The 22933-nt window shown below is 32.7% G+C and overlaps 3 protein-coding genes and 1 long non-coding RNA gene across 4 annotated transcripts; 2 read left to right on the top strand and 2 right to left on the bottom strand.

Moving 5' to 3' along the window:
• Nucleotides 1-461: 461 nt before the first annotated feature.
• On the bottom strand, nt 462-6461 carry LOC125822442 (probable ubiquitin-conjugating enzyme E2 18). Its single transcript, XM_049501839.1, has 6 exons — nt 6303-6461; nt 6032-6135; nt 5691-5793; nt 5342-5405; nt 1024-1112; nt 462-827 (listed from the first exon to the last, which is right to left on the bottom strand). Exons 1-6 carry the CDS (start codon nt 6330-6332, stop codon nt 732-734), a joined length of 486 nt encoding a protein of 161 aa, XP_049357796.1. The 5' UTR covers nt 6333-6461; the 3' UTR covers nt 462-731.
• LOC125822443 (uncharacterized) lies at nt 1910-3151 on the bottom strand. Its single transcript, XR_007442647.1, has 2 exons — nt 2862-3151; nt 1910-2811 (listed from the first exon to the last, which is right to left on the bottom strand). It is a non-coding gene; the product is annotated as an uncharacterized LOC125822443 (long non-coding RNA).
• Nucleotides 6462-9342: 2881 nt separating the features above from the next.
• Nucleotides 9343-13728, top strand: LOC125822224 (CDK5RAP1-like protein). Its single transcript, XM_049501604.1, is given in 4 exon segments — nt 9343-9773; nt 11607-12664; nt 13062-13358; nt 13361-13728. Coding segments are annotated over 4 exon segments (1878 nt in total). The 5' UTR covers nt 9343-9459; the 3' UTR covers nt 13570-13728.
• Nucleotides 13729-16402: 2674 nt separating this feature from the next.
• On the top strand, nt 16403-22832 carry LOC125822121 (3-epi-6-deoxocathasterone 23-monooxygenase CYP90C1). The gene is made up of 9 exons (XM_049501493.1): nt 16403-16718; nt 19037-19367; nt 19766-19915; nt 20035-20304; nt 21446-21535; nt 21769-21847; nt 22024-22130; nt 22206-22333; nt 22538-22832. The coding sequence occupies exons 1-9, from the start codon at nt 16474-16476 to the stop codon at nt 22653-22655; spliced, it is 1518 nt and encodes a 505-aa protein (XP_049357450.1). The 5' UTR covers nt 16403-16473; the 3' UTR covers nt 22656-22832.
• Nucleotides 22833-22933: the final 101 nt, after the last annotated feature.

Here is a 22933-nt window from a genome sequence, read left to right as displayed (position 1 = left end):
GAATCGACCTCAACAATTAACAATAGTAGTACATATCTGCATATGTGCAAATATGCATACGTACAACAGTTCTTTTTTTTCTTTCTGGCCTTCTGAAAATGACAGTACCTGGATCAGCTTATGCAAACCTTGACTATTTCACCGAGTACTTGCTTACCTCTGACTAGCATAACTCTGCCTACCAAGACTTGGGGAATGAGAAGAAATCACCTAGTGTTTCTTGTCTCTATTGACATTTGAACCCTAATTTCCAATGATTTTTACAACCCCCCACCCCCCACACACACACTTTCATCGACCAGTAGACCACACTATTCGGTGCACATAAGCATAGCTATCTAATTGCAGAAAGCACCAACAAGAAGGAGCAGAAAGTCCAAAAAGCTACACACATCCTATCATTTTCCTGATGTTACTCATCAGGCTAAGGAAAAGAAGTCACCAACAAGAACAATGCAAAGTAAATACAAACTCGTCATTTAGACGCCAGAAGAAAACTCTTCATGAGCTATCAATTAGGTTGTTGTGTATTTTCATAAGAGTACATAATGTTGCACAAGAAGCTCAAAAGGAAAATCATCTCCATTTACAAATATTGGACAGTAAAGGCCAACTTGCTGCACATTATGCGCTAGCAGTGGCCATGCATATGTAGAATTGTTTTTCCATTAGCATTTGATGTAAAATAAGCCAAAGCAACAATGTTGCCTTTAGGGTCAGAAGGACACCCTTCACACCTTATCATCATGGAACCACCACCTGGTTTCCTTGGGAGATCTGCCATTTCTGCAGTTCTTCACATAGCGGTCATTATCTTCAGGGCGTTGCTGCATAAGTGATGGGAACCAATAAGAACTAAAAACTAAAATAAAGCATGAGAAGCTTGGCAGAACAATGTGCTGTGTTACATATTTAAACAGACAAGGAAGAAATAGGTTCGTATTTGGAATAGAAGTTCTTTTCTAATGGTGGATCTCATAAAAGCAACTCAAATTAACATTAGTATGAATACAGGAAATGCACCTTCACGGTTGAACTTGACAACATGGAGAGAATGCTGATGCATACAGAACTGACTGTCATGGCAGGAGACCATGAATCATAGAGAATATCTGCAAGACATGAAGAAGCTGTTGTCAACTGCTGGTTCTAATGATACATGTCCAATTTCTATAAGATGTTGAAAAATCTTTCATGAGATGGAAGCTTAGCACTAGCAGACCAATTAGCAAACTGCGCATGAACCTTTAAGTTTTCACTTCACCCACACAAAAACAAAATATGGTATGAAACGTTTATGCTTTCACTTTCACCCACAGAATAAACAAAAATCTGCTATATAACTGCATAATAGGAGAAACTAAAGATGGTATTTCAAAGTTTTCCTCTTCTCCAAAGGTCACTAGTTAAGATGTTAAGTAATATTATTTCTGCAAACCCACATGACACGAAGAAACTACAGAAGAGGGAAAAAAGTGAAGAAGATGGCATTCGAAAGCTTCCCTCTTCAGCACCATCCTAATCCAGAGGTCACTCAAGGATGAGGTTATGTGAATATGATTTCTACAAACCTGCCCAATGTATCTGAAAAACCTTTCAGTTTGAATAGGGCAATACATGATGAGACAATGAGATCATAGGCCATGTCAAAACAAGAGAATTCTGATTCACTATTATTTGTTAACATAAATACAGCTTTAACTTGGAGGTAAATAAGAGTAGGTAGGTGAATGGTATTCTAATAGATATTGAAGTTTATTTGGTACAAAATTCAGTTTCAGGAAATGAACTTTTGTTTTAGTCAATGGTTAAGTTAACATATGCACAAGGAAGTTCCAACAAAATGACTAAATCATGATGAAACATAAGTTAAATTAACAGATGAACATAAGTTTTTTTTTTTGAAGAAGAAGAAGAATAGATGAACATAAGTTATTCTCATGATGATTCAGTTCCAACAAAATGAAACGTTCACCTAATGACCAATTCTTTCTTCTCCTAGTAGGAACTGATTTTGTATAATTGGACTTCACAAAGAAACTGAGTGCAGATTGCCACTATTGACACAAGCAAACTCTTTGTTTCCACTGATTCACTGAAGTCAAACAAATAGGCATGGATATGGGTATTTTCATACCTCTAACAAATTACCAGATACCATAAAAGAATTGATAACGGATAATACTAGCAAGCCTAGTACTCATACTGAAGTAACATAGCATATGTCATGAAGGTTAAATCTCTAATGCCAGGCTTTATATACTTTGTAAGTCTAGATTCAATGTGTGCGCATTAATGTCCGTAACCCTCCAAAAACATGTTCTCCTAGGGTACAAGGATCATTTAGTTGAGACAAGAATAGCATCTCCTCTATTGTATACCATACAATTTTCACACATTGTAACAACAGTCATTATGCTAAAGATAAGACTATTTTGACAGATTTTAGTAACATAGACTTCACAAACTGATACGGGACAGTAACTTACTTAAATTACGATTTCAAGCAAGAAATTGATGGCAAAAATATCCACCAGAAAAGGGAAAACATAGCAGATAACAACTCAATGATCTCCATCAGTCCAGACATGGTATGCAATATTCAAAGTCAAACAGTCAACTTTCAGCTTCTCAAAACTTATTCTAATCATTGTTTGTCCATTAAAGGATAGCTAGCAAACATTGCCACTCGTTGATACACTAGTTCAATCTATTGAGCCGAATTTAAGCACAACATTGACACCTTTTGATTTGTCTAATGACGAAATTGTTCACATCTGAATTCTAAATGTTAATTGGCAATATCTATTTCTGCTAATTACCGAAGCTAAACTACTCATTCACTTGGCACACAACTCCACCTAAGAGAAAGGAAGGGAATTGGTGGAAGTCATGATTTTGAAGGTAAGTACAAAGTATGTAACTTTGATCCAAATGAAAATGAACTGGTGCATAATGAACCATTATAGAAAGAGCCAATAAAGAAATATTTTATGTGGTATCATAGTGAATAGCCCAACTTTTAAGTTAATACGGCTCTTACGCAATTAGGCAAGTAAGAAGAAGATTTACCACAATTATGTCACACAAAAGTAGAAACTGGGGGCATATCAATGTAAAAGAGACACTTATTTTTTGGCGGATAAAGGGATTGCTGCTTCTGTAGAACATTGCTTTTTATAATAAGACTAAGGAAAATTCAAATTTACTTCAGAATAAAGTAATATGACTTTTCTGTTTTACTTATGTGAATCACGACAATAGAATGGACCCAAAAACAGACAAAATGAAGAGACAATGCTAATTCTACTCATGCAATGTGTAAGAATCAGCATGCGGTCGGTCTAGTTCTATTCTGAGCTATTTTGGTTAAGATTGTTTGTTTACAATCTGTAGATAGGAAAACAAATCATCGTCCAGTTTGGCTTTTCTGATTTTCTCTTTTCGATTTGGGCCTCTTATGGGTATCTAATTTGTTTCTTTTTGGCTTCTTATCTGTCATCGTCCTAAATTTTGTCCTTGCACACTCCCATGTGTAGTGATCGTTCACATCAACCTCCAATTACACAAGTGGATTGTTGACTAGGAGAAGTTTAATGTTTCTAGGCTCTATCCCCAGTAAGGTACATGAATATGAAAATCTTATTAAGATATTAATGTGTTGTCTCTATCGGGATCATGAGATTAGGATAGGGTAATATCAAGGAGCAATTTGTTAATGTTCAAATGTTCTGTACCCATCAAAGAAAAGGGTTCAATTACTTACTCACATCTTCTTCTTCTTTTTTTACCCCTTCCACCCTTGTTGCTCCCTTGGTGACTCGAATCCACAACCTCAGTGTTGGAGGTGGAACGTGGTTGGTTACCATGCGAGCAACCCATGTTGTCCTTATTCATATCTTTTTCGATAAGTAATCGTGATTTTACTTGAGCAAGTACCAAGAAGGTAGTGCAAAAGAATAGCTACTCATTTCTTTTTTAACTTAAAACACACAGACCTCCTACTAAAAAAAAAAAAAAAAAACAGACTCATGTGAGTAGCCAACTTTTACTTTTCAAGTGATCTTAGTAAATTTCAGACGATACCTCAACTTTTTTTTTTTTTGTTTATACTGATAATCTATACAGGAAGCCTCAGTTTCACAAATGTTTCAAAAATTAGAATGTGGCAATTGTTATCTTTGGCAGTGATAGAGCCATTAAAGAAGGAGATCTTGTCAAGTGTTGGGAGCCTAGGATACTTAATAAAATGAAGCTTTAGCCACATCTTGTTGGTGACTCAAGCCACAAGGACAGTGATTAGAATCATGTGGGCAGCCAGCTTCCACCTCCATCAAGTAATCCTAGATAAATTTCCATATTATATCTCAAAAATTATGATTTTTCAATGTAGAGTGATTTTTTCTTTCTTTCAGAAAATCGAAAATGAACCAAAAAATTGGATTTTCATAAACGAACTCTGAAAATAAGAATGTAAATGTTGGTCGAGGTGCGCAAGCTAGCCCGGATACCACAGTTATCAAAAAGAAATACTAACAATAAGAATGTACACATTGTCTTTGGTAGTGATACTGCTCTTAAAGAAGGAGATTTTTGCACTTAAACAATAGCACAACCTTCGATTAGAAAGAAGGAAAAGAAAAAAGAGTTCCTTCCAGAAAGAGCATCACAGTCAAAAGCATTTACTACACCCTCAATCCAATGAAAAGGCATAAGTTTTTTTTATAAGTAGTACGAACCCCTTTCTCTTTGCTTATGCAATTTCAGAATTGTATGCTCAGCCTATTCAGTGCCAAATTGGAACTGTTCAAAGGAAGTGCAAGAGTCTTCACCGTGACCTAGGTGATGGTGGTTTGACCAAGTTTAAATTATCATTCTACTAAGACTGTTAAAAAAATTCAGTTAAAACCGCATAATGCACATTACCTTGGCAAAGAGAGTTTTACATAAGAAAAAGATTTCTTATTTGTTATCCGTGTTGACTATTGCTCCCTCAGAAGGTATGTATAATAAAAAAGAATTGGACTTGAATCAAGATCAGTCAATAAAAATAAAATACATCGAGACCATGCAACAATGTCATTGACATTAGCCAGCAATCTACTGTTGACACCAATTCTTTGAAAAAAACTGGTTAAAAGTCATAAAAGCACTTTGAGCACCATTATACCAAGCATATAATCTTTAACAGAAACAAGTATGCACCACAAATCATTTACCACATGACCATGCATAGAAAATCGAACATTTGAACAACATACAAACAACATATAGTGACCAAATTAATAAGTGCCTCGTGGTAGTAAGAGAATGGAAGATATTTGATTACATATATAACTACCTAAGCAAATGTGCCCGTTGCTATAGATATGAGGGTGTAACGGAGCCGGTGGCACAAAAATCACCTGCATCAATATGGTAGTCAGCAAAAATAAGTAGGGTATGAGTGTCAATTGCAATCTTTAAAAGAAACAACAATCCCTAGACCCCCATAAGAGAATAACATCAATCAGTATCAACCATCACAAAGACGAAGGAGTGTTAGCATAGTGGAGGGCCCTACCATATCCAACTATGAGGTTGGTTATTCAAGTCACCAGGAGAGTGAAGTGAAAAAAAAAATGGGTAGGGAGATTTGGAGTTTGGGAGCTAGGGTTACCATATAAAAAAAGGCACAAAACTTTACCCACCTGCGGAGCTTCCATGGGATAATGTTCTGGAAAATCAACTTGAAGATTATAGGTTTCATCCGCATAGAGAGTTCCAGGAGCCCCATTCACTTCAATTACCCACCTTTTCACCAAAGAACCACATCAATCAAAATCACCAAAGAACCACATCAATCAAAAGTTAATGCAACTATATAAATACCCTCTATTCCAAAGAAAGCAAAAAATCAACCAAGAATCTTTAGTGAATTATTGTACCCCAGATCATAAATTCCAGTAGGCTAAAAAGGGTAACCAAGAAATTCACTGAAAACCCTAGAAAAAAATTAAAGAAAACCCAATTAAACAAGAAAGAGTGAGACCTTTGAAGATTATCAGTAACTTTATGTTTGAAACCAGCAGGGGGATTGACTTGCCACTCCGCCAACTCTTTCTGGAGTCGATTGCATGCTATCTTGCTTAATGTCTGATCAAGAATCCAACGAAAACAGTAAAACCCATATCGGAATTACCAGAGAGAAGGGGCCAAATTAGAGGTAAAATTAAGACAGAAAGGAGGAGAAAAAAAAGAAGATAAAAAGTAAAAAAAAAAAAACAAGAAAGGGAAAGAAGATGAAGATGAAGAAGAAGAACCTTGCGAGAAGAGGCGGAGGAGGCGGACATGGCTGACAGCAGCGTCAACGACGACGACGACGATATCGATGAGAACTATACACACAGATGACAGCAGAGAAGAAAAGAAAAGGCTTGGAAAATCATGTATTCATTGGCCACGCTTCCATTTTTGTTTTTCTGTATTTATATTTATTAGTTTCCACCTTTTACTTCCGTTATTTTGTTGTTTTTTTTTTTTGGTACATTTTATTTCCTTTATTTAGTGGAGTAGCTAACAACTTTTTTTTAGTGTTTTTTTGGTGTGATTTTATGTTTAATAAATAATAAAAAAATACAAACAAATAAGCAGTATTAATTTATAAGACAAAACCGTCTAAGTACACTGTATTGCTCTGTGTCTTTGTTTTTAGTGGAAGAAAAACATTGTTCTTTTCCTCTCATTTTGTTTACCGGAACTAATCAACAATGGTAAAAGTAATTAACATCGAACAATGTCAACAAGTCTTATATATGTAGCACGAATTTAAATTAATCCAAACGAATATCACATAGTGGAGAAAAATAAAAAGGAAATTTTTAAAAAAATATTTGTGTTCAATTTATTTATCTTTCTTTTTTCTTTAGTTCAATTGAAAAATAGTTTTTTTTTCTTTCTTTAATAACTTGTTATTTTAACTTAGCCCATAATATGTTTAGAAATACAAAATTAAATAATATTTTAACTTTCGACGTGTCTTTAATAATTATAAAATTTTAAAAGATTGTTTACTCTATCGATATCACGTCAATTGAAATCAATAAATTAAAATAGAGGGAGAATCATTCAATGAAATTAGAAAGTAGAATATAGTAGAGAATATGTTCTGCTCTGCTTCATGTGGATAAAGATTGTCTACTTGCCAATTGGAATAGGCATTAGGTGTAAGGAGTTGGTATCAGTTTTTATAAAACTAGTAGTATATATCTTCTGAATTATGGAGATTTTATAGTTCTGTAAATTGACATTTAGTATAGTATTTTTAATTGTTTGTGATGAGAGAAGCGAATTGTAAAGAGGAGGTGTATGAATGCATTTATAAGAGTATTTTTAGGCTAAATTATTGATGATAAGAATATTTATTTTTTAGATCAAACTATTAGACATTAGTTGAGAATATTTTTAATTATTTTCCAAATATAAAAATGAGCTATTTAAGGGAAGTGAACTGCAAAGTATCAAAGCCATGCCATTTATTCAAATTCCTTCTCAATTAGCTCACAAAAGCATGAGCGTGATCCAAGGAAAGGTCTTTTAGCACTTCATTAGGAAGTAAGGAATCTGGACTAATACACACTAATTTCTCTAAGTGTTCATATAATATTCGTACGCCAAACATGGAATCCAATTACTTACTTGTAATTAAAGTTTTTTTTAATCTTTTATTACTTATATTGAAGTACGATTAATTCAAATTCATGTTACGTATGATTCATTAAGGAAAAGTGTGTCCTAGCAAAAGTTTTTCTATGTCAAGGCTTAAAATCAAGACTTTTGATTGATTAAAAAGCAACATCATCTACGATAACCACATCCTTTGATGGTTACTTGTGATTAAAGTTACTTATCCTAGTTTTCATTTTCCTAACTAATATGAAGTGGTTCAGAGATATTAAAACTCACACTAATTTTTAAATATCGTATTAGAAAAATTAGATTAATTTGAGAGACTCGTATACATTATTTTGCTACATACATTTCATGTTTAAGGTAAATGTTTATAACCATTGAATATTTATACTCTACCAATTATCTTAATCTCAATTAACATTAGAGTAAGAGGGTGTTGGATTGACTTAGAAGTTGGCCAAACCTTCTTTTAAGTCAATTTTTGTCTTTTGAAAGTGTTTGACAAATATAAAAAAAAAACTTAAAAAAAATAAAAAATAACTTAAAATAAGTTATAAAGTTTTTGACAAGGTAAAAAAATGACTTAAAAGAAGTGAAAAACCAAAAGTAGGTTTCCCCCAACTTTTTATTTTTTTACTTAAAAGTTATTGAAGTTTGACTTTTATTTTTTACTTAAAAGCTAATTTTTTTTTAAGTCAATCCAAACGGGCTCTAAAAGAATCTATATCACTTAGATCTTATTTGTCATTGCTGCTAAAAACTTACATATTATTTATCTAAAAGCACTTTTTTAAAAATGGGTTTTTAGAAAAATGCTTTTGAAAAATAATAATATGTGTTTGAGTAAGTCATTTGAAAAATTCTTCTGATAAGCAAATTATAATCCTTTTAAAAAGCGTTTTTGAGAGTCAGATTACAAAAAAGGCTAAGTATAAACGTAATTTTAATATTAAGATTAATTTATTGAGAGAAACTATTTTAAATATCTACTACAAAAATTTGAATTTTAATTAGAATGCATGTACTAAATTTTTCAATCAATATTATACATAAATAAATTAATTAAATATTAATATATAAACATAAAATAAAAAAAATTATTTATATTAAAAAATATTTTTTATATAAAAATAAAAAATAAAATTGTTGAATGAAACTTAACCAAACTTATAAGATATGCTTATTAATTAATAAGATATATATATATATATTTTAGTCTTTAAACAAATAATTTTCTACCTGCTTCTATTTTTTTGGTAAGAAGCAGGAAATTTTAATTTATTCTCAACAACATAAAAAATGTTTCTACTTCAGTTTGAAAGCACTTTTAAAGATTCGTCAAACACTTAATTTTTTTTTAAAGTGTTTTGTTATTAAAAAAGAAAAAACACTTTTAACCTCAAAACAATAATATCAAACATGCTCTTAAATCATAATTAATTAAAAACATATATATAAGACATACGTTTCTTGTATTTATTTATTAATTAGTTAGAAGTAAACACTCGATACATATATTTTTTTAATGTCTTGCTCATTCTAATAGCCAAATATACCATGGCATCAAATAAAAAAGAGAATATGGTAAGACAAAATAAAAATTAAGTAACTTATTTTGATTTAAATTAATTTGTAAATTCAATAATACCAAAACCGGATATCTCACGAAATAGTAGTAGGACCGGTTTATTTTTTGCCCTTCCAGAGCCGCCGAAGCCAGCTCGCCGGTTTGGTTGTGGCCATTCGTAGCCCTATCCATATTCCATAGTCTGCAAACACAAACCAAAAATGGCGTCTTCTCTATCTTCTCTATCAACCATGTTGAGCCAACCTCACTGTGCCGTGCGCATCAAATTCCCTAAACAATATTCGGTCAGATTCCTTTCTTCGAAGCTTCTAGAAGTTCAATCAACCTCCTGCCGCCTACGCCGCCGCACGTCAGTTTCTCTTCGGAGGAGTTCTACATTCTCTATCAAGATATCCAGGAATTTCTCGCAGTGTCACTCACGCACTTCTTTAACCAGCAAGGACCAAATTCCAACCCTCCGCGACTTCATACCCAAAGCTACTCAGACTGTTCCTGCTTCCGATGTTCAGCAGGAGTAAGTTTCTTTGCTTTCCTTTCTCTCATTTGACACCTTTTTTTGTGATCAACGTGCTTACCATTCCATGTTGGCTAGAGAAACAGTTTAAAATGGTTTTAGGTGATGTAATTGTAGTGAATGGTGTTGACATTCAGCTCTAGCACCACTCCTCCGGTTAATCTATAGATATAATCAAACAATTTCTTCAAAGAAGTTATGTAATTTAACGCTAAGTTATTAAGAGAAGTACTTGGCACCCTCTGGGTCAAAATCTTGGATTTGCTTCTCATTTTCATTATTAGATCAAAGTACAAACCTTATGTCGCATTGCAAGTTTATTTTTGGATTGCAGACATATTAAGATCATGTCTGAGTAGAAAGTCAATCCATTTAATAAGCATGGTCTTTTTAACATTTCACATTGTCAGAAATGGTCCATTACTTCCACTAAGTTGTTAAAATCAGACATGAGTTTTGTTGTTGCCAACCCTGTAAAACTTTGGAGCTTTAATTTTGTTGTTGTCAACCATTGTTTCCATAATAGTTCAGTGTTCTTGGGGAGCAAATTGGCGTGATCTCAACTTGCCAGATACAAGTTATTGACTACCCATGGTAACTTAATAGCTCTAGGATTGATAGTTCACTACTTCACTACAATGTGAGTGGCATGCTTTAAGCACCTTAATGTTCTGAGGGCCAAAGGGCTTAGATGATTCCCCTCTGCATCATTTGGAAGGAATAAGCTCCCTGAGATGCTTGAAATTGCAGGACTTTCTCTTTTTTTGTAATCTGATATTAATGAATTACCTTACCTGCTAAAAACAATAGAAGAGCGGGGGAGGGGTGCATGTTTGGTCCGATTGAACTGTTGAGTTTGTTTGATTGGAGGAAGGAGAGGCAAAGATAACGAAGAGAAATTTGTCTAATTAACTATGCTCCAGTGAAGCATTAATGATTTACTTCCCATAATTGATATCCTTATTCCTTTCCGTTCAATGTTGGAAGGATTTGAAAGGCACTATAGGAGGTATGCAAAAACTCCAATTTATTCCTTGTTGGCCAATGCAAATATATCTCTAACCTTACTTCCATTCATCTGACTTCTCCCCTTTTCCTTGAACCAAACTCCACATTACATGGAACTACATGCCTCTACTTCACCCTAGCTTCCAAGTTGTTCCTAGCACAGAGGGTAGCAGGTTTTTTCAGGTGTCTGAGTATTTATCATCCTAATTGAACTAATGAGGTTGCCTTTGAGATGTTAGACTCAACCTTATTCGGGTTAAAACCTGAAGTCAGATCGTTTGCTATCCCCTGCTTGTAGAAAAAAAAATCCATCTGAAAAGTACCATATGTCCTTAAGATGAACCTTTTCTGCCTTTGTTACAGTGATCTTGATCCATTGGCTGCATTAAGGAGAGGCAACAGTGGCACTACTCTTGTCTAGGAACTCACAAGTACCTGTGAGGTTCTTAACTACAATAATTGTGTGTCGTATTTTGGTCAATTATTGTCAATACACATTTGACATTCTGGAAGTCAGCCAGTATGTATGATAATTCTTCTTTATCATCTTGCCCTTAATACCAATATAGATTTTCATCCTAATGTACATATTATCCATCAAAGTCCACAGTTCCTAGTGCAAATTGAAACTATCATTGAAGTAGTGATGAAAGCTGTGAATAGGAATAGAAAAAGGAAAAAAAGAGGGGCATGGAAAAATTATAAGACGATCTCCTTCTCAAGTTTATTATGCCATCATACTAAAAACTTGAGGTCATCAGTGCGAGCAATTTTTTTATTAGTATACTTAGTTTTCTCAGAGAATTGGGTGTTCTTTTGCTGTAGGCCCGTGATGATATCGGATGTTACGCCTAGAGGACGCATCTATCATGAAACTTATGGATGTCAAATGAATGTCAATGATATGGAGATTGTTTTATCCATCATGAAAAATGCTGGATACACTGAAAGTGTGGAAGTCCCAGAAAATGCTGAGATAATATTTATAAATACTTGTGCTATAAGGGACAATGCAGAACTTAAGGTTTGGCAGAGGCTCAATTATTTTTGGTTTCTTAAGAGGCAATGGAAGAGCAATGTTGCCTCTGGAAGGTCACAGTCTGCACATCCCCCCAAAGTAGTTGTGCTGGGGTGTATGGCTGAGAGGTTGAAGGACAAAATATTGGATGCAGATAAGATGGTTGACGTAGTTTGTGGACCTGATGCTTATCGAGACTTGCCACGCCTGTTGGAAGAAGTGGACTATGGTCAAAAAGGTATCAATACTCTACTTTCACTTGAAGAAACTTACGCAGATATTAATCCAGTTCGCATCTCCAAAAATTCTATATCTGCATTTGTATCTGTGATGAGGGGTTGCAATAATATGTGTTCATTCTGCATTGTCCCCTTCACTAGAGGGAGAGAACGGTCTCGCCCAGTGGAATCAATCGTGAAAGAGGTCGCTGAACTTTGGAAAGAGGGAGTCAAAGAGGTTACGCTTCTCGGCCAAAATGTAAATAGCTATAATGATACATCTGGAGTTGAAAATCCGGATGAACCAGCAGTCAGTTGGGAACTTAGTGATGGATTCTCCAGCATGTGTAAAGTAAAACATGTGGGTCTACGGTTTGCTGATCTCCTAGATAGACTTGCCATGGAATTTCCTGAAATGCGGTTCAGATACACTTCCCCACATCCTAAAGATTTTCCAGATGATTTGTTGTACGTAATGCGGGACAGGTACAATATCTGCAAAAGCATTCATCTGCCAGCACAGTCAGGCAGCAGTGCAGTGCTTGAAAGAATGCGTCGCGGATACACTCGCGAAGTATATTTAGATCTTGTGAAGAAGATAAGGGATATAATACCGGATATGGGCATAAGCAGCGACTTCATATGTGGTAAGATCGCATTCCATTGTGTTTTCTTAACTACAGGGACCTCACTTAAGGCAGACCACACATGCTACAGTATTCTATAATCAGACATGGTCTGTTGCTTAGGATTTTGGGAAATATTTTTATTTTCTTTTCTAATTATTTTATGATACTTGTTTTATTTACTCTTTTTTCAAGAATAAGAGTTGAATATACAAAGAGTTGCTACAGTATTTTATATTTACATAAGACGAGCTGACTACTTCTGCTTCCTGACTTCTCGGATTGAGAAATTGATCTAGGAGTTCTTGAATTATTCTAATGTCATAAGAGGACAAACTGTTCATAGTTAATAGGCAGATATACATGGGAGCTATACAATATCACTTATTTAGCTTTTAATTCTTTTGACACGTTTCAGGTTTCTGTGGAGAAACGGAAGAGGATCATGAAGACACACTAAGCCTTGTAAAGACTGTTTGTTATGATATGGCATACATGTTTGCTTACAGCATGAGAGAGAAAACACATGCGCACAGAAAATATGTTGATGATGTTCCTGAAGATGTGAAGCAGAGGAGGCTCACAGAACTAATAGAAGCTTTTCGTGGGAGTACAGGTCAGTGCTATGACGCTAAAATTGGCACAATCCAACTTGTGCTAGTTGAAGGGCCAAATAAGAGAGCCCCCGACACAGAGTTAATTGGTAAGAGCGATAGAGCCATAGGGTATCATTTACGAACCTGCCTATCCCTGATAAGGTTGATAATAATGGAAAGCGCAATCCAAAGGTTGGTGATTATGTTGAAGTACACATAACAAAATCCACAAGGGCATCACTGTTTGGAGAAGCACTTGCAATAACCAAATTAAGCTCATTTTATAACACTTTACATGAAGAAGCTGTTGCCTTTGCCAGCAGAACTTAAGCTATTATTAAAGCTTTTGTACTACAGTTTGCTCTTCCTTGTTGCCTTTCTTTTGAAATCACAGAGTATTGTCAATAGTTGTAGCATTCTTGGTAGCTTAAAGATCTTTTGCTTCCATACTGGAGTTTTATATCTGGCTGTTTCAGATAGCGCAGAGATCAGTCATTTTTGAGCTGGTTAATTTTCAGGATCCAATTCAGACAAGAAGTCTGCTTAATAATATTTGAAAATCTGTTGCTATTCACTAGTTTGGAGGGAATTCCGGAAATTTAGATCTCGATAGTAGATATGGTAACCTTATCAACTGTTTTCACATGTTGAAACTTTGTCTGGCCATTATCAGTTCCTTACATATTCATCAAACTGAACTATATTCAAATGTTGCATACAAAGCCTTTGTGTCCCCTCCCCACCTAAATTGATAACCAGGTGTATTTACATCATACGAGTAAAATATAGCTCTGTCGACAGAAGATGGAGACACTTACATGTACTAGCCTACAACTGAATGTTATCAGTTGGTAATGATCAATAATGTTTAGGTTAGGTTTGCAGCATGCATCCATGGAGTGGGGTTATCCTTCCTCACCTATACTTTATGTCTAAAATCAGTTTTTCCAAGCGTGAATTCAAACTCCAAAGGTGATATCAGACACTGTAAGGTGCTGCTGGATGCTTCTCATTAATAAAACACCAAGAAGAGGAAATCTAATTATATATTATATACTTGAGGAGTGAAAAAAAAAGAAGTTTATAGTTTTATATTGTTATATATGCCCTATTTTATTATGTATCAAATAAAAAAAGTTGGAGCGCACGGGAGATAGCATCTAGTTAAACAGATATTTGTTGGACTCAAAAAAATAGTAATGAGGTGAGATATAATTTTGGGATCATCATTTTCCTCTCCGCTTCCAACTCCCAACTTGTACATGCTACTAGCACAAGTATGGTCCGTGGGATTATTTAGATTGTTTGACTAGAAATTTAGAATTTAAATTTTGGAAATGAATTATACTGATAAAAAAATATTTTTTCATCTGATTTTGAATTTTAATTATAGAAATGAATGTGTTACGATAGAAAATGTTTTATTCAACCTATATCTGATTCATTCAAATTATAATGTTTTTCTTTAAAATTTCAAGTACTTATAATAATAACATTTATTTTAAATCGCTCATGAGAACTTGCCATAGTTTTTCGTAATCTCCCTTGAATACTCAATTGGGGTGTAATATACCGTGTATAGAAATTTGGAAGAAAAAAAGATTACTTTCTCATAAATTATAATTATGACATGTGATAGCATTTGACCAAATTCTACTTTTTACCATTAAAAAGCAAATGATGATTTGACTCATTAGATCCACATATCCCTGGATTTTGGCAACCCAATTTGGGTTATTTGGCAGAGGAAATATTTAAATAAATAATAGAGTATATTATTAATATTAAAATTATTTTTGATTCTTAATTCTACTTTTTACCATTTAAAAGCAATGATGATTTGACTCATTAGATCCACATATCCCTGGATTTTGGCAACCCAATTTGGGTTATTTGGCAGAGGAAATATGAATAGTCTTAAATAAATAATAGAGTATATTAGTAATATTAAAATTATTTTTGATTCTTGTTAAGTTTAGCGTGCTGAGATTCATGTATTTATTATTTTTTAATATTTTTTATCAAACGATCTTTAAATAATAATTGTATCCGGGATCACCTTTATTATATGCAAAAACCTTCATAATTAAGGTATGTTGGGTGGAGAAGGAATAATTAGGCGCAATATCATATGCCATGATGTACTATTGAAGTAATTAACAATAAAAAGCTGGTAAAAACAACTGTTGAATAACATGTGAAAATGTTGAGAACTTTATATATTAAAAAAAAAAAGCATTCTAGTCCGATTGCAGTATTAATAATCTGATTTTGTAATTAAAAATAATATTTCACAATATTGAGGCAACAACTCGTTCAAGACTAGTAAATAAACAACTATAATTGGACATTTTTCATATGTTTTGGACTTTGGTAAGGCTCTAATTTGACTGGATCTAAATATTAATATTAAAAACCTGATTAGGAAAAAATATTATGAGCATTTAAAATTCAGAAAGTACTAAATATCAGTCTGAATCAACAGATCAATAATATTAACAAAATCTGATCAGCAAAGGGAACAAATTAATATATCAAGCAAGCGTAAAAAAAATTCCCTTTTATTTTTTCCCCTCGACATTGAAATTATGTATCTTTATATTTTTTTTTTCCATACAAATATCATCTATCCATTACAATTTATGTAAAAAAAATTTATTTAATAATTTTCACTTCCGTTAAAATTTAAAATTAGTTTTTCCGCTTCAGTAAATATTAGACCATCGAAGTTGACACGGAAAAGAAAATTGAAAAAAAGAAAAATATTGAAAATATTTCTAAATTTAGCATAAATTATTAATATTGTTCTCAAATTATTGATAGCGTTAAAAATACCCCTCTATTAGACTAACTAAATTTATACACTTTCGATTTGTGATATTATATAGCAAGTGATTTCATTTTCTTATAGGAATATGTGACTCTTAATAAAAATTGAAAAAAATATTAATAATTCAAAAATAAAACTAATAATTTACTGAATCTTTTTTTAAAAATATAGATAAAGATGTATAAAATTTAGTAATTTAGTTGTCGTTAGTGTAAGTATGGAAAAGCAGGGGACTGAGACAAAAAGAATAGAGCAAATACAATTATGATTATTTATGGTAAATTACTTCAGTCTCATCTCCTCTCTTTAAAAATAAAACCCCACCACCTCTCTTTCTCTCTCTTCTCTCTTCTCTCTTCTCTCTTCTCTCTGTGTATATATATATATATATATGTGAAGCAGAAATGTTTTGTATTGTTGTGAAAATGGAAGAGAAAGCAGAAAATTGGATTTGGATATGTATGGGAACAGGGGTAGCAGTTTTGTGGTTGATTTATAAGATGAGAAAAAAGCAAAATGAAGAGAAAGAAAGAGCAAGTGGAGTTCCAAGAGGAAATTCTGGTTGGCCTCTTTTAGGAGAAACGCTCGATTTCATTGCTTCTGGATGCTCTTCTCGTCCTGTCACTTTCATGGAAAAACGAAAGTCCCTGTAAGTAACCACACCTTTTTCTCTTCAACATTCGAATGACTTCTAAGATCAAACTGTTTTTAGTATACCACTCCATCCTTCCTAAAATAACTTATTTCCTATCTCTTAAAGAAAAATATTCTCTCCATTTCAATTTAATTTAGCCGAGATTCAGTTTTTTTTTTAATCTTGATCATAAATTAAAATTACGTTTAATATATCAAAATTTTATAACTTTAAACATGTTGTTTATTATTAAAAAAAAAGAGGGATCATTCTTTTTGACAACGCTAAAAAGGGAAGTAGAAAGTAGGTAATTTTTTTAAAAGAGCAGAAAGTAATAAAATATTATTTATTAATAGTAATTAAATATTACTTCCTACTATATCTTATCTTGATTTTCTTAATTTTTCAAATAACCTTTTTTTTTTTTCCTTTTTGGAAGTGAGGGAGTATTCTTTAAAGGAATTTTCTTCTCTTAAATACGGGTCATGGCGTGGTCACGCACGTGAGCCTCAATCAGTTGACTCCGTTCAGCTGCACAGCATTTTGATTAAAATATTATTCCATCAATTTTTATTTATTTATTTGTTATTAAATTTTATATTTTTAAATATGTTACTTACATAAAAAAAAAAAGAAGTTAGAATTAAAGAGTAATACTTTCTTACCAAAATGAATTAAATTTAAGGAATACGACTAGTATAGTGAGCTGTCTTTTTAATTTTCTATAATTAAAAAAATAAAATGTAGAATTGGAGAAGTAATAGTAGTAAGTAATAATACTCCTAAGTCCTAATCTCCCGTTATTGACCGAAGCAAGAGCCCATTTGGATTGACTTAAAAAAATTACTTTTAAGTTAAAAATACTAACAAGTTAAATTGAAATTATTTTTAAGTTAAAAAATAAAAAGTAGAGCGAGATCTACTTTTGGACCAACAAATGGGTGAAATATTTTCTAACTTATTTTAAGTCATTTTTTGACTTATTTTAAGTTGTTTTTATATCAGCCAAACAGTTTCAGAAGTAAAAAATTGACTTAAAATAGGTTTGAGTAACTTTTAAGCCAATCCAAACAACCTCTAAGAATATTACTTCCTCGTTCCGTTAATATTTAATTTGATGTATCTATTATGAAAATAATTATTGATATACATATTTTATCAAAGTGTTCATAAATAATATTTAGTATTAAATTTTGAAAATAAATATTTAATGTGAGAAGTTAAATATAAAAAAGGTATTTTTTTTTTTATGTCACAAGTGATAAATAAAAAGTGAACGGCGTAAGTATTTAAATGAGTAAATATTGTCATGGGATGATGATGATATCATTTCCATTTTAAAGTGTTCTCCTTTACATAATTTTGTTGAAACTGTAATCATTTTTTCTTTCTTCTTCAATATTTGTTATTATGGACACTTGCTAATAATACATACAATTCCAAAATTTGTCGGCCCTCAATTATAATTACGTGTCCGCTATGCTTTCATATGTTGACCATAGACATATGGAGCATGTGTTTTCTAAAATACTTATAAATTAGGAGCTCAAGTTCATAATCTTTGACAATTATACCGAGTTTAGCATTGATGCATTCAATTTACTTAATAGTACAATAATTACATATAACTCCTTATCACAAATTAAAATTTACAATAATATTGGTAATTGTTTTTTTTACACATTCATTATAATGTTAGACTTTCGCGTTGTTAGTTGTATTTCTAAGATAACTTATAATATAAAGCAACCAAGGAAGATCAATTTTTGCAGGAAGAAACATACCCTCTCTGGCTCGTTCAATTTATATGACATCATTTAATTTAACACAATTTTTATTTTTATTTTTAAAAAACTTTTAAAATCTATGATCTTAGATATTTACATGCTTATAAAATCATTCGACAAAAAGAAAAGAAATTATTTTATAAATTGAAATCATGGAGTATCATTTTATTGAAGAATCGTTATTGATACCGCTCTTTTAACCAATGGTATCATGTCATATGACTTGGCAAAAATCATGAAAAAAGATTTGGCAATCAATTTTGAATAGCCATTTTGCAAAAAGCTGTTACATCTCTCTTTTACAGTTAATGTACCCTTCTTCCACTCTAGCTAGTACCTAGGAACTCAATTGCAGGACCTAATCAACCCTCCTCATTAAAATTCACTGACCCCTTTTTCCCCTACTTTATTTGCACATATATTTTGATAATCGTGGCATGGTTTATCGTAAATAATTTTTCTATTATATTGAATACGTTGTTATTGTTGTTAATTTGCATATATACATAATAATGCAACTATTTTTGGTGTCTTTAATTCTTTAAGGTACGGGAATGTGTTCAAAAGTAATATACTAGGAAAAGGAATAATAGTATCAACAGATGCAGAGGTGAACAAAGTGGTTCTACAGAACAATGGAGATGTATTTATACCATGTTATCCAAAATCAATAACAGAATTATTTGGGAAGAATTCGATATTGCAAATGAATGGTCCAGTTCATAAAAGACTACACGGACTGATCGGGAGTTTCTTAAAATCGCCGCAACTCAAGGCTCGTATTACACGAGACATCGATGCCTCCGTCCGCCATTTCTTGTCAACATGGCTGGAAAAACAACACAGCATCGTCTATGTACAAGATGAAGCCAAAAAGGTCTATCTCTAAATTCTTTGCTGCATTTATATTATGTCTGATCGTACCAGTACCCCATGACTACCACTTGTAGTATATAAATATAATATCATTTGAGCCCACTCCGCTCAATGTCACGTCGTATGGGCACCATCGTTCAACTGAATTTGATTATTTTAAGCGAATCATTTTGAATAGGATGCACGCAACTCATTTTGAATTCAAATATAATAGTATTTCATTCTTTATCAATCTCTTATAGTATGTAATGATAATAATAAATCAAAATATTGTCTATTAGCTAGTAAATATATCCAGTATAGTTTCATGAGTTTGAAAAGTGTAAGAGTATTTGCAGACATTACTTTTTAATTTATAGGTCCATTTTTTGTAACATCTCCTGTTGTTGGGTATTGAAGATTTCATTTGAAGTATTAGTCAAGCTGATACTAAGCGTGGACCCTGGAGAAGAATTGAACTTGCTCAAGAAAGAATTTGAAGAACTCACCAAAGGCTTGATTTGTTTGCCCATTAAGCTTCCCGGAACCACTCTCTACAAATCTTTAAAGGTAATTTTGAATTTAAGTTGTATACACTGACTGACAGAGATAGTTAGTCTATATAACTTAAATTTGTAACTTGTATGTATGTATGTGTGAGTTGTAGTAACAGTAGTATTTTTATTTAGGCGAAAGAAAGGTTAACAAGAATGGTAGGGAAGATGGTAGAGGAGAGAAAATTGAGCATGGAGAAAAAAGAAGAAAAGGGGTTGTTCCCAAATGATGCAATTGACGTGCTCTTAGGGAATGCTAATGGGGCAAAGCAACCACTGCCGTATGATTTCATCAGTGCCAACTTGATAGAGATGATGATCCCTGGAGAAGAGACCGTACCAACGGCGATCACCTTAGCTGTCAAATTTCTGAGTGACAACCCCCTCGCTCTAGCTCGCTTGCAGGTATGATAATCGCTAGAATTTTAACTTATATGTACCGACTGTAAAAAAAATCCTGAAAATAAAACAACATACAGCTATAAATAGTTATCCATAATAAACCAAAGTGACTGTTTTGGATAATAATAAATGGACGGATAGGCTTTGCTTGGGCTAAAATATGAAGGGTTGGGAGGGATGATTGCTTGCCCCCACGTGTGGATGGTGGGGAATTATATGTCATTTTAACTTTTATTTAATTTTTCTTTTGACCTTTTCTACCAAGTCATTTTCAAAACTGGGACACAACTTTTTAAAATAAGTAATTTTTTTAAAAAATAAAGTAGGGAAGACTATGTTTTTTAGCCGTACGATAATTGATTTACCGGCTGTCAGTTGTGGACCAAAAAATAGTGCGTGCCCGGTGCCCCTATACTCTTATACTCCCTCCGTCCCTTTTTAGTTGTCCACTTTAGAAATGACACACAGATTAAGGCAACAATGATTAGCACAGTGAAGTTACAATTTTACCCTTATGACAACTTTTCACTTCAAAATTACAACCACTTATTTGAATTCAAGTGAAATAAATTGGAGGGAAACAACATACACTTTTACAATTTTCAAGAAGTGTAAATAAGGGTATAATAGGAAAAAAATTGTTGTCCTTTCTTGATTTGTCAAAATGGACAACTAAATAGGGACAACTAAAAAAGGAAATATGGACAAGTAAATAGGGACGGAGGGAGTATGAAATAGCTACAGTTTTTTATACTGCTCAATTCTTCAAAAAAATCTACTACTAATAAATATGAGTAGCTTATTAAACTAGACTAGAAGACCTTATATTTATTATTTTTCATAATGACATGAAATAAGCTAATACACACTTACTTGGGAAGAAAAGGAATATTTTTCTATATACTTACTGATTAGAGTGACAATTAGTTTGGGTAGGATATAGGTTGTAAAAAATATTACAATACAAAGTAGTGCTACTCTGGACCAATTCCAACAATATCGAGATTAGAATGAAATTTTAGTTAGATCGCGGCTGCTTTTCCAGGGATTATTCTCAATTATTGGAGAAGACAAAAGTTGAGGCATAGCTCTATACATTACTCTCCTTTTAATTTTCTTATCAGAAATTTGTTGTTTCCTGCAGGAGGAGAATTTGGAATTGAGGCAGCAGAAGATAAGCTGCTGTGAGGATTATAGTTGGACAGATTATTTGTCAATGCCCTTCACTCAGAATGTTAGTTTCCATTTTTATGATATAAAAAGAAATTGTCATTCTTTTTCTGTCTAGTGTTGCACTATATACATGTAGGTTCTTTTATAAATGTACTCACAGTGCCAAAAATAATACTTCTAGTAATATTTAATTCTGTCTTTTTAAAAAAATTATATAAACAGGTTGAAAATTCGATCAAATTTTTGAAATTCATAATAAAGAATAGATTAAGATCAGTTGTTATGGAATGACAGGTTATCAGTGAAACGTTGAGATTGGCAAATATCATTAATGCAGTTTGGAGAAAATCTCTCAAAGATGTCAAAATTAAAGGTGTGTATTTCATTTCTTTATGATCCAGCATTTTCCCTTCTCTGTGTAGACCTCCTAAATTAACTAGTGTACCTGCTTCATTACGCGTTACAAATAATAGTTTAATTTTAGTGCGGTAAATTAAAAAGTTGAGTGACCATCCATTAAACTAATATATTGTGGCGTTGCGAATACAGGGCATTTGATACCAAAAGGATGGTGTGTTTTGGCATCCTTCACTTCAGTTCACATGGATGAAGAAAATTATGAAAATCCATACAATTTTGATCCCTCCAGATGGGAGGTCAGCTTTTAATTCCTTGTATACAATTAAAAACACTGATAATTAAAATTCTAACTAATTGTTTTGGCTTGGCAGAAAGTTGGAGTTGCTGTGACCAGCAATACATTTACACCCTTTGGTGGAGGACAGAGGCTATGTCCTGGTTTAGAACTTTCAAGGCTTGAAATCTCCATTTTCCTCCACCATCTTGTCACCACCTACCGGTAAAAATGCGATCTCCAATATATTTCTTGTAGCTTGAGATTGAGACGTAGTTATTGCAATATATAAAATAAAATAAAAAAGTGGGAATAGTACTGTTTTGTTATTTTGTTACCAAGTAGCTAAGGACCAAAGATAGTGGTGTAAGAAAATAATACAAGAGTAATAATTAATGAGCAATCACTTTCTATTGTGTTGATGAACAGATGGGTGGCAGAGAAGGATGAGATTGTCTATTTTCCAACAGTGAAGATGAAGAACAAACTGCCTATCAACATCATGCCCCTTCAGCAAAGCCCACTAATTCAAACCAAACAAAACTAACTTTGTTCTTTATTATTTCCATCCTTAATTTCTCCAACATGTTGCTGTCTCTCTACAAAATTTTTTTTTTATGTAACCAACATTTTTTATTATCTCAACCAAATATACATCTCTATGTTTAAGGTAGCAAACTAAATACAAGGTTTATATTTTTTTTAAAAATAGATTAATATTTAGCTCAATTTAAATAGCTTGGGATTGAGACGGCAATATGTCCATTTCATTATTATAGTCGTAGTGTATGAGGAATATATGGTAGTGGAAAACTCAATTTAAAA

The sequence above is a fragment of the Solanum verrucosum genome, unplaced genomic scaffold (assembly GCF_900185275.1).
Source record: "Solanum verrucosum unplaced genomic scaffold, falcon-dt-bn FXZP01000103.1, whole genome shotgun sequence".
Classification (NCBI taxonomy): domain Eukaryota; kingdom Viridiplantae; phylum Streptophyta; class Magnoliopsida; order Solanales; family Solanaceae; genus Solanum; species Solanum verrucosum.
The sequence above is the reverse complement of the archived record's forward strand: the minus strand, read 5'-3'. Positions and strand labels throughout refer to the sequence as shown.

Bases quoted from the DNA above. Each gene is read 5' to 3' on its own strand.
- LOC125822121 (XM_049501493.1), top strand. From the start codon at position 16,474: ATGTTTTGTATTGTTGTGAAAATGGAAGAGAAAGCAGAAAATTGGATT. The intron at 21,536-21,768 runs GTTAGTTTCCAT...ATGGAATGACAG, and splicing joins CAATGCCCTTCACTCAGAAT to GTTATCAGTGAAACGTTGAG. The intron at 21,848-22,023 runs GTGTGTATTTCA...TTGCGAATACAG, and splicing joins CAAAGATGTCAAAATTAAAG to GGCATTTGATACCAAAAGGA.
- LOC125822442 (XM_049501839.1), bottom strand. From the start codon at position 6,332: ATGTCCGCCTCCTCCGCCTCTTCTCGCAAG. The intron at 6,136-6,302 runs GTTCTTCTTCTT...ATTCTTGATCAG, and splicing joins CCTCCGCCTCTTCTCGCAAG to ACATTAAGCAAGATAGCATG. The intron at 1,113-5,341 runs GTAGTTATATAT...CATGTCTTGCAG, and splicing joins CAACGGGCACATTTGCTTAG to ATATTCTCTATGATTCATGG.